Source organism: Mesoplodon bidens, assembly GCF_964165515.1.
Source record: "Mesoplodon bidens genome assembly, chromosome: 20".
NCBI classification, from domain to species: domain Eukaryota; kingdom Metazoa; phylum Chordata; class Mammalia; order Artiodactyla; family Ziphiidae; genus Mesoplodon; species Mesoplodon bidens.
In genome coordinates, this window is record NC_138181.1 from 8,906,014 (window position 1) to 8,920,955 (window position 14,942).

Here is a 14,942-nt window from a genome sequence, read left to right on the forward strand (position 1 = left end):
GCACCCGGCAGAGCTGCGTGGACGGGCTCAGTGCAGCCTCACCTGCCCCATCTCACTTCACCCTCTCTCCCGCTCCCCTGCCCAGGCCAGCGCTGGCGGCATTTCCACTTCACAGGTGAGGGTGCTGGACGGGAGGGGTCCAGCCATCCGTCTGCCACCACGGCCGCTGCGCGGCAGAGCTGCCATAGGACGCAGGTCCACCTGAGGCTCGTGCCCAAACGCTCAGCCCCTGTGCCCTCCTGGCCCTGGCAAGCCTGTCGAGGGACTCCATCTGCTGCTGGAAGCCGGCCTCAACTTCGGGAAGTAACTTCCCGATGGGGTTCCCCGTCGTTAATTCACACCCACACCCGTGCACGTCCGCCAGCCGCTCCCTGCGACAGGCACACACACGGCACTCCTTCAATCAGCTCTGGCTTTTACCCTCGCTCCCGTGCTGGTCAAGCTTGTCTCCCCAGACCAGGTGCGGATTCTGAACTTTCTAGAGGTGGGAAAGACGAGCCACCTCATTTGGAGAACAAAGAGGACAGACCGCGGGCACCCCAGGTCCCCTGGTGACCGTGTGGACCAAGGCCCCGTGGGGTACAATCGCTTCCCGCGTCCCCTGCACCATCCTGCACCCCGTGCCAGGTCAATCACGCCAAAGTCTGTGTCAGCTTCTTCCTTGGCCAACTGGCTCCCTGCTGCCTACAAGATGACGTCCAAAGTCCTGTGCCTCTGTAAGCTGGTCACCTCCCACCCCTCCCACGCTGCCCTCTAAGGACTGTCCACTCAACTACAATGACACGGCTTTATCTCCCTAAATAGCTGCAGTTAGGAATCAGACAGCTGTCAAAGGTTAGGAAGATAAAAGAACGGAAGCGTTGTCAAGTTCCCCATTTGTCATCGGTTATCAGTCCTGGGCTGGGGGTTGACAATGACTGTGCTCACATCCTGCCCTGAGCCCCAGGATGAGCCCATCTCCCCGGATGGGAGAGCCACCCGGGCACACCAGCCCTCATGGATAGTCTCCTTTGGAGAGGGAAGGCGGGAGGGGCCGGAAGAGTGCTGGGAAAGCATGCGATGCCGGGTCCCGGAAAGTAAGAACCGCCTGGCTATCCTGACCGCGCCCCCGAACAATGCAGACCTTTGTCCAGAGTGCGAGGTGAGGGGGTGGAGACGAACAGGCAACCTCTTTTCAATACAAAACCAGCTTCTGCCCAGAGCTCTCACGGTCCTCGTGTGCCGGGCGCTATTCCCTTCACAGACAGAGGGGAGCCTGCGGCTGGGACCCACCGGCCGTGACCCAGCCTCTGCCACTGCAGCTATGTGAGGCCCGGACACCCACGTGGGCCCTCGGGGCTGCGGGGCCCACCCTTCACACGGGATCCCATCCGTTTTACCCACGTCACGGGCTGCTGAGAATCACACGAGGCCACGTGTAAGAGCGGGTCGTGACACTGTTCCGGAGATCGCTGGGGAGGGGGGGACACACAACGGTCCCCGACACCCACCCCGTAGCGTGCGTGCTGGCAAGGGGACGTGGTGGATGCGGCGGGAAGAAAGGGAGAGGGGCCCAGAAGCTGAGTCAGTGGGGCTCTGGGTCCCCAGCCCGGCTGGCCCGAGCCACTCCCTTCCTGCCTCGCTCCAGGACCCCGGGTGGCCACATCTGGGAGAAGCCCTCCAATCCGGGCCAGTGGCCACGATGACACCAAAGGGCTCAAGTGGCCCCAGCGTGCCAAGGGAGGAAGGCCCGTCCTGGAGTCTGACCGGCCTCTCCCTGCGCTCGGACCTGGTGGGTCTTCCGCGTCACGTCAGGGACAGCTGCGCAGGGTGTACGGCAAGCCCCTCCCTGCCCTCCGTGCACCCGCAACCCCATGACCCCACCCCGAGGCTCCCGAGCGCCCTGCCCGGCCCCCGCAGCCTCACCTTCCGCAGGTCCCCTCCCTGGCAGTACTCCATGGCCAGCAGGGGCAGGTCGTTGGGAGCCAGGCTCTGCATGCCCTCGGGGACGTCCCGGGCGGCCACCACGTTGGGGTGGTTCAGCCTGGGGGGAGGGAACCAGTGAGGGAGGGCGGCCTGCAGGCGCCGAGGGCCCTGGAGAGCGAGCGGTGGGGAGACACGGGGCTCACCACTCGCCCAGGGCCCGGGCAGCGCTACTGTGGGCACCGTAGCCCCGGCTCTGGGCGCCCACCACTGGGCGGGGATGGGTGTGTGTGGGGGGGTGTGGGGGGGTGTGGGGTGTGTGTGTGTGTGTGTGTGGGTGTGTGTGGGGTGTGTGTGTGTGCGCGCACGCACATGTGCACCTGCAAACAAGGAAGGGGATGCCTCCCCTTTCCCTGAGCTCCAGCAGGGAGCCCCTGTTTGGGGCCTGTCGGCCTGTGAGCTTCCCCACATGCCTTCCTGGCTGAGGGCACCCTGGAGGAACGGACGACAGCAACAGGCTCAGGCCTCGGGAGACTCACATACCAGCTCGGAAATGGAAACACTGGAGAAAAAAGGACTTTTGCCAACAAAGGAAAATTCACTGTGATGGCGATTTTAAATAATTTAATATAACAAAGAAAACCCCCAAGAGCGCTTGGCAAGGCCAAGTGGTGGGCTGTAACTGCCACTCCTCCAGAAGTCAGCCCTCTGGACAGTGTGGCCTGGGGTCCTTACTGAGGGACTGGGATTTATGGCTCCTGCCCAGACGGAACTGGGGCTGTTGCTCCACATCCCAAAGCTCGGCCTGCCGGCTAGCTCCCTCCAGAGTCATTCCGACGCCCCAGGCCCCCGGTCCTGCGGTCCCCCGGCCCCGCGGTCCCGCACCCGGGCCCGCTCGTGCACCAGGCCCTCACCTCCTCATGATCTGGATCTCCAGGCACCAGCGCTCGCGGTTCCGGGGACTAAGCTCCTGCCGGCACTGCTTGATAGCGATCTGCTCGCCCGTTTCCTGCAGAGGACACATACGGGAGGATCAGAGAAAGCCGAGGGTCAAATCCGAAGTTGTCTCCCTGGGACCTGAGCACGGACCGCCGTCACCTCCAGGCTCCCGAGGTCTGCATGGGTGCCCACTTGAACAGATGTCCCCCAGTCACGTCCAGCCCGTCACGTGGGTCCCCACCAGTCCCACCTCCCAGCCTGCCCACCCCCATCTCTATCCATCCCAGGTCCACACCGAGGCCTTGCTCCATCCCCACCTCCTCCACGAGACCTCTGCTGGCCACTCGTGCCCCAGAGGGTCCTCACTCCTCAGACACCAACGCTGCTGGACGTGACCTCCGACCCACGCAAAGGGCACTTCCCTGCACTTCAACCTAACAGTTAATGCCCTGGCTTCAGTCTTCATGCTTCTGCCTCTGGGGGATTTCTCTCTCCAGAGAGAATGCAAGCCTGGTATAGGAGATGGAACATAGGCTGATTCAAATCCCGATGCAGCCATGTACCAGCTCTGTGACCCTCGGCAGACCACGAGGTCTGGCTCAGTGTCTTCAGCTGTAAAATGGGAACACTGACACCCACCTTTCAGGGCTGTCATGGAGCTGAGCCCCTAACAGTGTCCAGCCCTTAGGGGTGCTCAGTAACACCCTTGGGGGCAGACCCATGTCACACAGGCACTCCTGGCATGTAAAACCCTTCCAGGCTGCGCTCTAACCTGCCTTTCCATCACCCACCGTCGACTCCACCCCAGGCGTCTGACGCCAAGTCTAGGTCAGACCATCGGCCCGGTCCTGTGCTCTAGGGTCTCTGTTCTGGCTCGTGCGGATGCCCAGGCACCGACCCCCGACTCCTTCACTGTACTTACCTACCAAAGACTTACTTTCCGTAGGGTCAAAGGGTTATTTTCTCTTTTCTCCGTTAAACTATGGGCCTGTCCCTCCTCGTGCGTTTAAGCTCTAATGCAGTACCTGGCACAGTGCCCTCGATGGAGCCTCCGTGAACAAAGGCAATCACTACAGTTCTCGTGAATGGGCGACTGCCTGGGCCCCGAGAATTAACTCTTCCCTTCCCCTGGGTGTCTAGACAGAATCCAGGACAGTGCTCAGCTGCCACCTCCTGGCTCATGGGGCCCCCAGGACGGCCAAGGGTCAGCAGCTGCCCTGGCCATGGCTCTGCGGCAGCAGCCTGGGTGCTGGCCCGGCCATCAGCGAGCAAGCTGACCTCCACCCCTACCCCGCGAACCCTACACACCTGCGGCGAGACCCCTTCCCCCAACAGCCCACGTGCCATGAGCCCTGGGACAAGCCCCAGCCGGTGGGACGGGCGGAGTGTAAATCCAGCAAGAAAAGGCTTCAGAATGGTACCAAAATCCTACTAGTTCCCAACTGAAGGATGGGTGTCCTACAGGCCCTGTCGGACCATTGTCTCTGTTTATGAAAATGCATACCGTAAGGCATCATAAGCTCTGTAAGTGCAGGAGTTCATTCGGTACAGATGGGACTTATCAGAGGCATGCTGAGGACGTGGCAAGGTCCCCAGGAACACATGCTTCCCGAGGGCGGTGGAAGTGCATCGCGGTCACACGTCCACCGAACTAGCCACTATCCCTGTGAACAAGGACCCACCCAGGAGGAAAAGGAAAATGGGACTCCAGGACGGAGACAGACGGTGTCCACAAAGACCCCTGACTCGCTCGTCAACAGACCCGTCCCTAAAGCTGACATTCAAGAACAGCAGCTTCGGGAAGAAGGCGGAGGCATTGTTTGACCGTGACGGCTCCAAGGCCCGAAGCAGGTACTTGCCACACCTCCAGGGCACTCTCAGAAGTAAGTGGCTTTTATCACATCCCCGTGTGGCTGTGGGTAAGCCTCTGTCATGAGGTCACCTCACATGCTTATTGTTTTTCAACAGCTCTACTGAGCTATAATTCACATATCATTCAATTCATCTGTTTAAAACACACATGTGGGGACTTACTTCCCTGCTGACACAGTGGTTAAGAATCCGCCTGCCAAGGCAGGGGACACGGGTTCCAGCCCTGGCCCGGGAAGATCCCACGTGCCACGGAACAACCAAGCCCGTGCGCCCCAACTACTGAGCCTGCGCTCTAGAGCCCGCGAGCCACAACTACTGAGCCCGCGTGCCACAACTACTGAAGCCCGTGCGCCTAGAGCCCGTGCTCCGCAACAAGAGAAGCCACCGCAGTGAGAAGCCCCCATACCGCAATGAAGAGTAGCCCCCGCTCGCCGCAACTAGAGAAAGCCCGCGCGCAGCAACGAAGACCAAGCGCAGCCAAAAGTAAATAAATAGATAAATAAAGCAGACACGTTAATGGTTGGGGCGCATTCAGAGTAACGCGGCCAAAGCCACGGTCGGTTTTAGAACACGCTCATCATCCCCCAAAGAAACCCCACACCCGTCAGCCGTCACTTCCCGTTTCTCCCCAGCCCCCTCCAGCGCCAGGCAACCACCCGTCTACACTCTGTCTCTACAGATTTAGCTGTCTGGACGTTTCATCTAAGTGGGATCATACAAGATGTGGCCTTTTGTGATGGCCTCTCACCCCGCACAGTGTTCCCCAGGCTCACCCTGCGGTGGTCCATGCCTGCCTCTGTGCCAACGCTCCCTGGTGCCAGGCAGGCCCTGATGGCCAGGCTGTGCCACATCGTTCACTCACTTTGCTCTCAGAATCCTGATCTCTGGCCTGGATTCAGAAGCCCTACTGAAGAAGAGCTGACGTCTTTCAAAAACTGTCAACCCTGCTGCTCCTGAGCCCATCACTGCAGCTGGACCAGTGAACTTGGGTGGACGTCCAGCTAATACTTGTCAAGAGTTACGGCGTGTGTCAAGAGACCACTATTTCTTTAATCGAGGTACAAACAGGCTTGAGTTACATCTCACAAGACGTTCCGTTCTCTACAGCGTGAACTTCCCGCTTCCTCTGCTCTCGAACTGATTTGAATCTGCTTTCGAGTTTCACTTCCCACTAAGCATTCAGACTACAACGTTTTCACCCAGGTCTCCAGTAACTTCACCAACAGCCGCTCTGACATGCGTCTAGATGCTTGTTTCCAGGTGGGCGGGATCGCACAGGAACCCGGGCTGGGATGCCGAGATCTACCAATGAGAGAAGACTGACGGCCAGGCTGTAAAAGGAGGCGACGCCGCTGGCAGTGTCCACTGGAGCGTGTGACGTTGCGATGGACAGTGCTTTATGCAACCATTTCGAAGAAGATACTGCCACGCACGGTGTGTTACCTCAGGATGTCTCTGAGAGTTTAAAAATCTGCACCTACTTTAAATTCAATACACAGAACAGTGTATTCGTTTTCTATTGCTGCTACAACAAACTGCCACCAGCTTACTGGCTTAAAACAACACAAATTTATTTCCTGATAGTTCTGGAGGTCAGAAGTCTGGAAAGTGCCTCGCTGGACTAAAATCAAGATGCGGGCAGGCTGTGTCCCTTTCCGGAGAAGGCACATCCCCGTCCGCCCCAGCTTCTAGAGGCTGCATTCATCCCTTGGCTCATTGCCCCTTCCTGCAGCTCAAAGCCAGCAGTGACCAGCTGAGTCTTTGTGGTTGCATCACTCTGACACTGACTCTCCGGCCTCCCTCTTCCACTTTTAATGACCCTTGTGGTTACAGTGGGTCTGCCCAGATCACCCAGGATAATCTTCCCATTTAAGTCAGCTGATTAGCAACCTTAATTCCCTCTGCCACGTAACCTAACACAGTCACAGGCTCAAGGGGTTAGGATAGGACGCAGACTTTTCGGGAGGCGTCATTATTCTCCCAAGCATAAACAGTATGCTTCCTTCATAAAGATAACAGATAAATCAAACCCAAAGGGTTGACTTATTAAGTGACTTAGAAAATATTTTATAGACTCTTACCTGTATATGCTGGGTGATTGTAGATAACTGTAGTCTTTTGCCCAACACAAACACTGGAGCTAACACACTGCCATCACCTGGCCCATCCCAGAATCCACAAATAGATTCTGATATTGAAGACTGATCCGATATCGGTCTCAACAGCCAAACCAAACCTAAAGAGCGAACTTAATGTATGAACACGGAACACATCACAGACTAAGTGGGCACAGACACCAACACTGACTCTGGACAGCTCAGCTTCGTCCTACGGCGGCAGGGGATATCCTGACTTCCTAGGCCTGAGTGTCCCATGCAGACACAGACACAACTTTTCTTACCCGGTGGCCCTCTAGGAAGTACTCTAAAACATTCCCGTTTTTCCATGAGTAATGTTTCACTTGAAACAGAAACCCAAAGAGAATGACCTTCCATTGCTAAAAACATACTGGCTCTGGAAAGCGTAATTCAATTCATTGTAAACAGACTACAAAGATGTTTTTGAAAGTCGGGGGGTGGGGGGGGGGTGGGGGGCTTGGTTCCCCAGCAGCAATGACACTCGAGGGCATGGATGACTTTCTCCACTTGGCTCGGAACCTCCCTCTCTCAGCTCAGTTCTCTGGAAACCCAGACTCGGCCCAAACCATCGCAGTATCCGACTCCTAGTAAGTTGGGGCAAAATTTAGAAGTGATGTGTATTTTGAGAAAATGGAGAAAGGGGCTCACAGTGGTACCTACATCAAAGGCAGTTGATTATGAAGGTCCTTTGAGTGTCTGCGACTCTGCCTTTTGTACAGGAAAACACGAACCTGGCGTATAAACGGGGGTATACTCTGAAGTGAGGGCGGCGGGGGGCATGCATCCTCAGACTTCTGAGACCATCGGATGGTGTTCTTCTAACGACAAGGGGACATGCACGGGAAGCCGAGAGGTCCCTCCACACACTCAGGTCAGAAAGCCGACTCTTGTTACCATAGCAACCACCCAACAGGCCTCTGTGGTCCAAGAGGGGGATTAGAAATACCTTCCTTGTTCCTCCTCAGGTCCTCCCTCCCAGATGAGTGTTTCAGGAAGGAGGTGCGAAGCTGGGCCCAGAGAGATCCTAGGGACAGAACCCAGGCCTGAGAGTCAGAAGGCCGAGGTCTGGCAGCAGCTTCACCCGATTTAACCCCGGTGACCAGTCTACGCCGAGACGGCTGACTCCACCCAACTCCCTTCGGAATAAACACCTAACGGGCACGTCGGCCTCCAAACTCACCCACAGGGGCTCAGGGGTGAAGCAGGTCAGATCATGATCCCTGTACTCTGCCTGGTGCATGTGCGACCTTGAGCCCATTAGGCCTCTGGGTCTTTATCCACAAGGTGGAGGCGACCCTACCCCTGCCGGTGCTGTCAGTTAAATGAGACGCAGCATCTGATCCTTGAGGGCCTGGTGCACATTCCCGCAGCACCGTTCCCTTCCCAGCCCCGTGTAGGCGGTGCTCTCCCCGTCCCACCACCTGCAGCCCACCTCCCATGAAACCCTGCTTTGAGAAGCCTCCGATCGCCACCGGGCATCGACGAGACAGTGCGGGTAAAGCACCCGGCACAACTGGCAATGACATTCCTGATGAACAGGAGCTGTGATTACTTCCTCATGATTTGGTGCTCATATTTACACTCGATACGTTCCTGAGGATTCACTTTATCCCCTTGACTAGAGCACAGTATGTCAGGGTCACCTCCTTTTTTCCCTGACGGCCTCAGGCCCGTGCTCAAAGTGTTTAAGGCCTGAAGACACACAGACAGGCTAAAGTGAGCTCAGTGTCATCCAGTGAGGGGACAAGTAGAGCCAGCGCCATTTCTAGAGGGATAGCCGGCGTGTCCTCGGGGACCAGGGCAGCAACTCCCAGCCTTTCCCATCACAGCACACAGAGTAAGTATGTGGTATCTGTGAGGTACCCTGGGACGAGTCCGGAGGCTTCCAGGGCGTAGCAGCGCCACGTCTGGCCCAGACAAGCTGAGAGCAGAGGGGATCGATATCTCAGCTTCTTTCAAATCCGTGTGGGAGGCTGTGGCCCAGAGCCCTGAAGCTCAGGCTGTGCGACTGTGAGTCCTGAGTTTTCTCCCCCTCACTCCCGAAGGGGGCTGCAGCTGAGGTCACGGAGGTCCCCCCCTCTGCTTCTTCTTCCTTTGTGTTTGACAAACACCTTATTGAAAATATCAGCCCATCTAGAAAGTACTGACCCTTGGGCTGAAGATTTAAGGGAGTATCCACACAGCAAGGATTGTCAAGGCCCATGCTTGGTAAGAGAACCAAAAAACTCACGCAGACGGGTGGGGTCATTTGTTGCACTGCCTTTCCTCCGTGGGAAAGATTCACTTTAGGGTTCTCTGCTTAGCAAGGAAGACTTATATAGTCTGTCATCCAAAGGGGTGTTTTTCCTTTAGTGCTTCAACTGAACCTGTTCCGGGGTGTCCCTGACCTTGGATCCCCACCTTGGAGAAGCCACAAGCCAGTGGAGGAGGCATGAGGCTGGGATTCAAACAGATGTAGGTTCAGAAGATTCCCGCTCCTTTACTTACTAGCTTAGCCTCTCTGAGTAAGGGGTTGACTTCTCTAGGCTGCAGTTTCCTCAGTTATAAAAAGGGAGGAAAGACAACAGTACGTCCATTTAGGGTGGCTGAGCAGACTGGAGATAATGCACGTGAAACACCTCGCCCGTGCTGCCATACAGGACGTCCTCAATGAATGATGGGTCTGGACTCCCCTCATGGCACAGTGGTGAAGAATCCGCCTGCCAGTGCAGGGGACACGGGTTCGAGCCCTGGCCCAGGAAGATCCCACATGCCGCGGAGCAACTAAGCCCTTGCGCCACAACTACTGAGCCTGCGCTCTAGAGCCCGTGAGCCACAACTACTGAGCCCACGTGCCACAAGTACTGAAGCCCGCGTGCTTAGAGCCCATGCTCCGCAACAAGAGAAGCCACCGCAATGAGAAGCCCGTGCACCGCAACGAAGAGTAGCCCCCACTCACCACAACTAGAGAAAGCCCGCGTGCAGCAACGAAGACCCAACGCAGCCAAAACTTAAAATTAATTAATTAATTAATTTTAAAAATACTGAAAAAAAAATGATGGGTCTGATCATCAGTCTGACTCATCTGACTGAGCACACCAAGGCTTAGGCTCCTTTATGCTTCTCCTGTGACGAAGGACAAATATTCTCTCTTGTAGACAAGGTACATGGCATATGAGAAAAACGTACACAGTTGTCACGTCGAATATAAGCAATTACTCTGCCCGACTGGAGTTACGTAACCACCACCCTGTCCCAGCTGCTCTCCTCCAGAGGTTCTGAAAGCAGGGGTGTCCCCACCCCGAGAACACACTCGTGTTCCGATTCTGAACACCGATTAAAGACCCTCCCCTAAGCACCCAGAGCAGCCCAGGGACTTCCCCCAGGGGGGAACGCCCGGAGGACCTGGAGTGCTTCCCGGACGGAGCCAGGCCCCGGGCCAGTGCTCACGACACACCTGGGAACGCTGGACACCTCTCCCCCAGCGCCTCACCGTCCACTCCACCCGTGTCCTGCCAATGTCACCCTGAAAAACTCTTAAATCTGCCCACTTCCCCCCACGTCCACCACCATCAGCCCAGTCCAATGTCGCACCTGGACTGCTCCGGAAACCTCTTACTTAACTGGTCTCCCCAACAGACGGGGCAGTGCCAGTGGGGGCCCAGTACCGGATCCCGAGAGCTGACTGCTAATGCTCAGGAAATTCGGTGAGAAAGGAGGTTAAGCTGCCAGCGGCAAGAAACAAGCCGCGGTGGGAGCCGTCCCGCTGCAGGCGTAGGGGAGTTTTTTCGGACAGCTGACTTCCCAGCCCAGCACTGCCTGGGCCCCGCCACGTGTTCCTGCAGCCCAAGCGGGGCTCCCTGCAGCAGCCCTTCCGCTCACATCCACCTGCCATGACCTACCCCTCCCAACCCTCCAGCAGGGGCTCTGAACAGGCCGCGCCCTGGGCCTGGAATCCTCCTCCCGCCTTCTCTGCCCGGCTAGCTTCCACCAACCCTCAGGTCTCCTGTCCAGCGCTGCTTCCTTGGGGCAGCCTTCCAGACCCCCTGACGGGCCCCGGCCTCCGGGACAAGGTCTCACTGCACCGGGCCCCTCTCCTGGGTCGCAGTGATCACAGCTGGGAGCTTACATTTTTAACACTTGATGAGCGGCTCCTTCCCTTCTCCAGAAAGGTCTTTAGCCAGGAGTGGACGAGCCTGTGCACCTAACACACGTGTAACACGAAGAGAGTCTCTGGGGGGGGGGAGTGAAAGAAGCCCAAAGCCAGGCAGTGCCCAGGCTGATGAGAACACTCCTAGGCAGAAAACCACGCAGCGCGTGAGGCCGCCCGAACGAGCGAGGGTGAAGGGCTCAGTGAGAACCAGCTCCCGTGGGACGAGGGGTCCTGCCGGCTCCGTGGGAGGTGGTCTACACGGGGTCCTGGAGGCAGGGGCAGAATGCACACAAAGATGTCCAGGAGGGAGGGGCTCGTCCCACACAGGGCTCAGCCGGGAGCCGACGGGGGAAAGGCAGGGGGTGGAGGGGCCGCAAACGGGAGAACGAGAGCTCCGCCTTTGGCGTTCTAAAAAGTAAGGTTTCTGAACAGGAGAAGAAACTGGAAAGCAGTAATTCTAGAAAACAAGTCCACACACACACACACACACACACACACACACACACGCACACTCTTGGGCTCGCAGCTGTAAAGCCAGAAACAAACTCCGTCTGACAAGCGTATCCCAAGCCCAGAGAGCAGATGGAGGCCACTTGGGGTGAGAGGTGGCAGACACTCGGCACATCCTGATAGAACTCTTCCCGCAGGAAACCAAGATGTCTCCAGTTCAGCTGCAGCGGGACACTTGCTGTAGTCAAGACTCCAGAAGCCCTGGCCTGTCTGGGAGCAGCCCGGCCCAGGTCTGCGTGGGGCTGTGGAAGGATCTGACTCTCCTTTCCTGATGCCAGGCCCCTGGCTGCACCCCCTGCCCCCCTCCCCCAACCCCATCCCAGCCACAGGGTTTGCTGGAATTGGCGTCTCCTGGGTGAGTGTGAGAATTACCAGCTGCAGGACTGTCCTCTGCCCTCCAGCTCTGGCTCTCACATTCCTCCAGGGGCTGCTTCATCCACTCAGAGCTGACAGGGTTCAGGGCAGGGCCTCAAATGTCTTCCAGTTGATACAGGAGGGTGGCTGTCTGAGATGGCCCTCTGTGTGGCTGGCCGGGGGCCTGGATGACCCTCCCTGCTGGCTGCAGCCAGGCTCCTGGGAAGCGGTACGAAATTTTCCATCTCTTGAGTCCAAAAAGATGCTCGCGGCCCTTGATTAAAAAGCAGGAGCCTTCTTCCCTCAGGGGCTCTGGGGTGTCTGAATTTTGGGTCAAGAAACTAGTATTATCTCTTTGGTGAGAGGGGGTTCCCTCAAGCAGTGGTCTCCAAATTGGGTACATGTAGGGGTTTCCCAAGACTGGAATCCAAAAAATAAACACCAAATGAAGCTTTCCTGATATTAACCGTACAGCACCGGCCTCAGATCATGTGTCAGGTCATGTGCCGCTTCTGACACTCGAGGGATCCCAAGGAAAATGGGCATTCCACAGGCAGGGGATGGAGGATGTGCTGCAGGTTCCGTGTGCCCCACTTTGGTAGAATTATGGATGGTATTATCCGATTTTAACAAAATAACTCTCATAAAATGGACGAATGGCTTAAAGACACTGCTGTGGAGAATTTCAGTGCATGTAACACCAGTACAAACAAACAGTAATATGGAAGACCTAACGCTTGTGGGGTGAGAAACTCACGTCAGACACATAAGGAATAAAAACAATGAGGATCACTTTGTTATCCAGCAGAAACTAACACACAATTGTGAAGCGATCATACTCCAGTGAAGATGTTTAAAACAAAACAATCAGGATCTAGCAGAGCTAAAAAGAAATCGGTCCAAAGAATTCAGAACTATAAAAATTATTTGAAATACGGATGTTCACCCACCATCCTTAACCATAATTCTCACTTTCGTGTGTCTCTGTATAATTCGTGCTGTTAAGTATTGCAAACAATACTGGGAAGACATCACAATTGGTAAGTACTTAAAATATTTTTTAAATTAACTTTTCAAACATTTTAAAATATTTTATTATTTTCACACTGTAGATTTTTCTATTTTTGCATGTTTCATAACATGTAATATATTACTACACAATGTATTAGTAGGTGTTAGTCTAAGGTTAGCATAGATACAGAATTTTCAATATATATAACTGAAGCTGAAAGCTTAAACTTTTTTTTTTTTTTTTACTATTTATTTAGGTGACACAGTCATTAAAGCTTGGAGACCACTAACCTAGAGTCAGCTTAGGGGCCCTGAGGCCCCCTCTCTCACTCTCTCCCAAGAAGCCCATGGCCAAGGTGAGCCCCGTTCACCCAGGGAGCCCAGGGTCGGGCAGAGGCAGTGAGGGGGGAGCCTGCCCCCAACCCCGCCGCCCCCAGCTCTTCCCAGTGGCACCGGGCCTACCTGATTGTGCCATCGGATGACGTTCCCAAATCCCCCTGTCCCAAGCCGTTCTTTCATTTCCCAGGCCCCGCATGTCTGGGTTGGCAGGGAAGGTGACCAGCTCATACTGATGTCCTGCTAACTCTGTAAGCAATTTGGCGGTGGGGGACAAAAAGCGAAGGTTAAGGAAGAATGGAACGCAAGGAGATGGACAAGAGATACTACAGCCCTTCCATGTGAAAGGAGAAAAATCGGAAGTGGTTTTCACCTCGTACATAAACCAGGTTGTTTGGTTTGGTTTTGGTTTTGGTAGCCAACTCCGGCCTTTCGCAGCCCCTCCACCGACCCCGCCCTCCCCAAGCTGTATGGAAGCAGCAGGGAGGAGAGTCCCTCAAAGGACGGGGCGCCCCACTGCCCAGGACCTGCAAGGGGATCCCCAGCCGGGACCCCGCCCGGGCGCCCTGACCGCTGGCCGGGGCGCCTCCCCTCCCAGCTCCCAGCGGTCCCTGCGTCACCGCGGCGCGGACGAATCACCGCCCCGTCCCGGGCCCCCGCCTCGCGGCCGCCACCCGGCACCACCCCGCCGGGGCCGGGCTCACGGGGCCTCCCAGCTCCCCCAGCCCAGGAACCCCTGACTCAGAACCCGTCACGGGCGTCCCCGCGAGCCCCGGAGAGGAGGGGTGGGAGCCCGCCGGACAGGTGACACCGGGGGCGCCCGCCCGAGGGACTCACCTGGCGGCGGGGCGCGGGCGCCACCCAGACGACATTAAAATGCGGGAATCTCAAACCCACCAGCCGAGCGCCACTTCCTCAAACACTTCCTACTCTGACGTCATGGAGCACGTGGGCTGCGGCCTTAAAGGGACTGCGCGGCCCAGGCCCCGCCCCGCTCCGTCCGTTGACCAGCCCTGAGAAACGCCAGAGTCCTCTTCAGACTTAGCGACTTCGACCTGAGCGGCTTCTGGGACAGGGAAGATGAGCATTTCCTCACCTGGCACCCCTGGGGTCAGCCTGACACGCTTCCTAGACTTTGAACTGGGGGAATTTCCCGGCCCCTGCTAGGACTGGTTTAGGGCCGGTTTACACGAATTGCCCTGGGCCTCCTGTTCCCGGGCTGCGCTCCCTGCCCTGTCTGGAGGCTCCTTGGCTCATATCGAGAATGATAAGTCACACCTGTCGTCCCTAGGAGGAGTGACAGCCCCGTTTCCTCCTTTAAAAAATAAAGAACAAGGGAAAGAATCCAGTAGCGTAACACAGAACTGCAGGTTCAGCCCCAGTGTCGTCTGGAAATTGTGAGAACAGCTGTTAATCGGTCATCTCCTACCTACTTGGCATCATAATTAGGTTTTTACTATTGACTTTCTCAGTTCGAGGCCCTCATATTAGCAGACAAAGGAGAGGCCTCTGTGTGTTGGTATATTTACTCAAGCAGGAAAAAAAGTATTAAGGGCAACCTGAAGATAATAGCTCACTTTATAGAGTGCTTACTGAGTGCCTGACACTGTCTAAATTCTGTACTTGGATTTCCTCATCCAATTGTCAAGACCATCCTACAAATTGGACAGTACTGCATTATTATTATCCCCATTTTACAGATGAGAAAACTGACGCACAGAGCAAAAAATCTTTATCCCAAAGTCACA

At 56.1% G+C, this 14,942-nt stretch overlaps 1 protein-coding gene across 2 annotated transcripts in view; it reads right to left on the reverse strand.

Moving 5' to 3' along the window:
• The window catches only part of IKBKB (inhibitor of nuclear factor kappa B kinase subunit beta), a 47,095-nt gene extending 32,977 nt beyond the window's left edge, over positions 1–14,118 (reverse strand). For both annotated transcript variants that reach the window (XM_081220792.1, XM_081220791.1), the window contains exons 1-4: positions 14,032–14,118; positions 13,321–13,443; positions 2,817–2,911; positions 1,906–2,023 (exon numbers count right to left, since the gene is read on the reverse strand). In XM_081220792.1, the coding sequence (XP_081076918.1) occupies positions 1,906–2,023; positions 2,817–2,911; positions 13,321–13,425 (318 nt within the window). In that variant the 5' untranslated portion in view covers positions 13,426–13,443; positions 14,032–14,118. The remainder of the gene's footprint in view (positions 1–1,905; positions 2,024–2,816; positions 2,912–13,320; positions 13,444–14,031) is intronic.
• Positions 14,119–14,942: the final 824 nt, after the last annotated feature.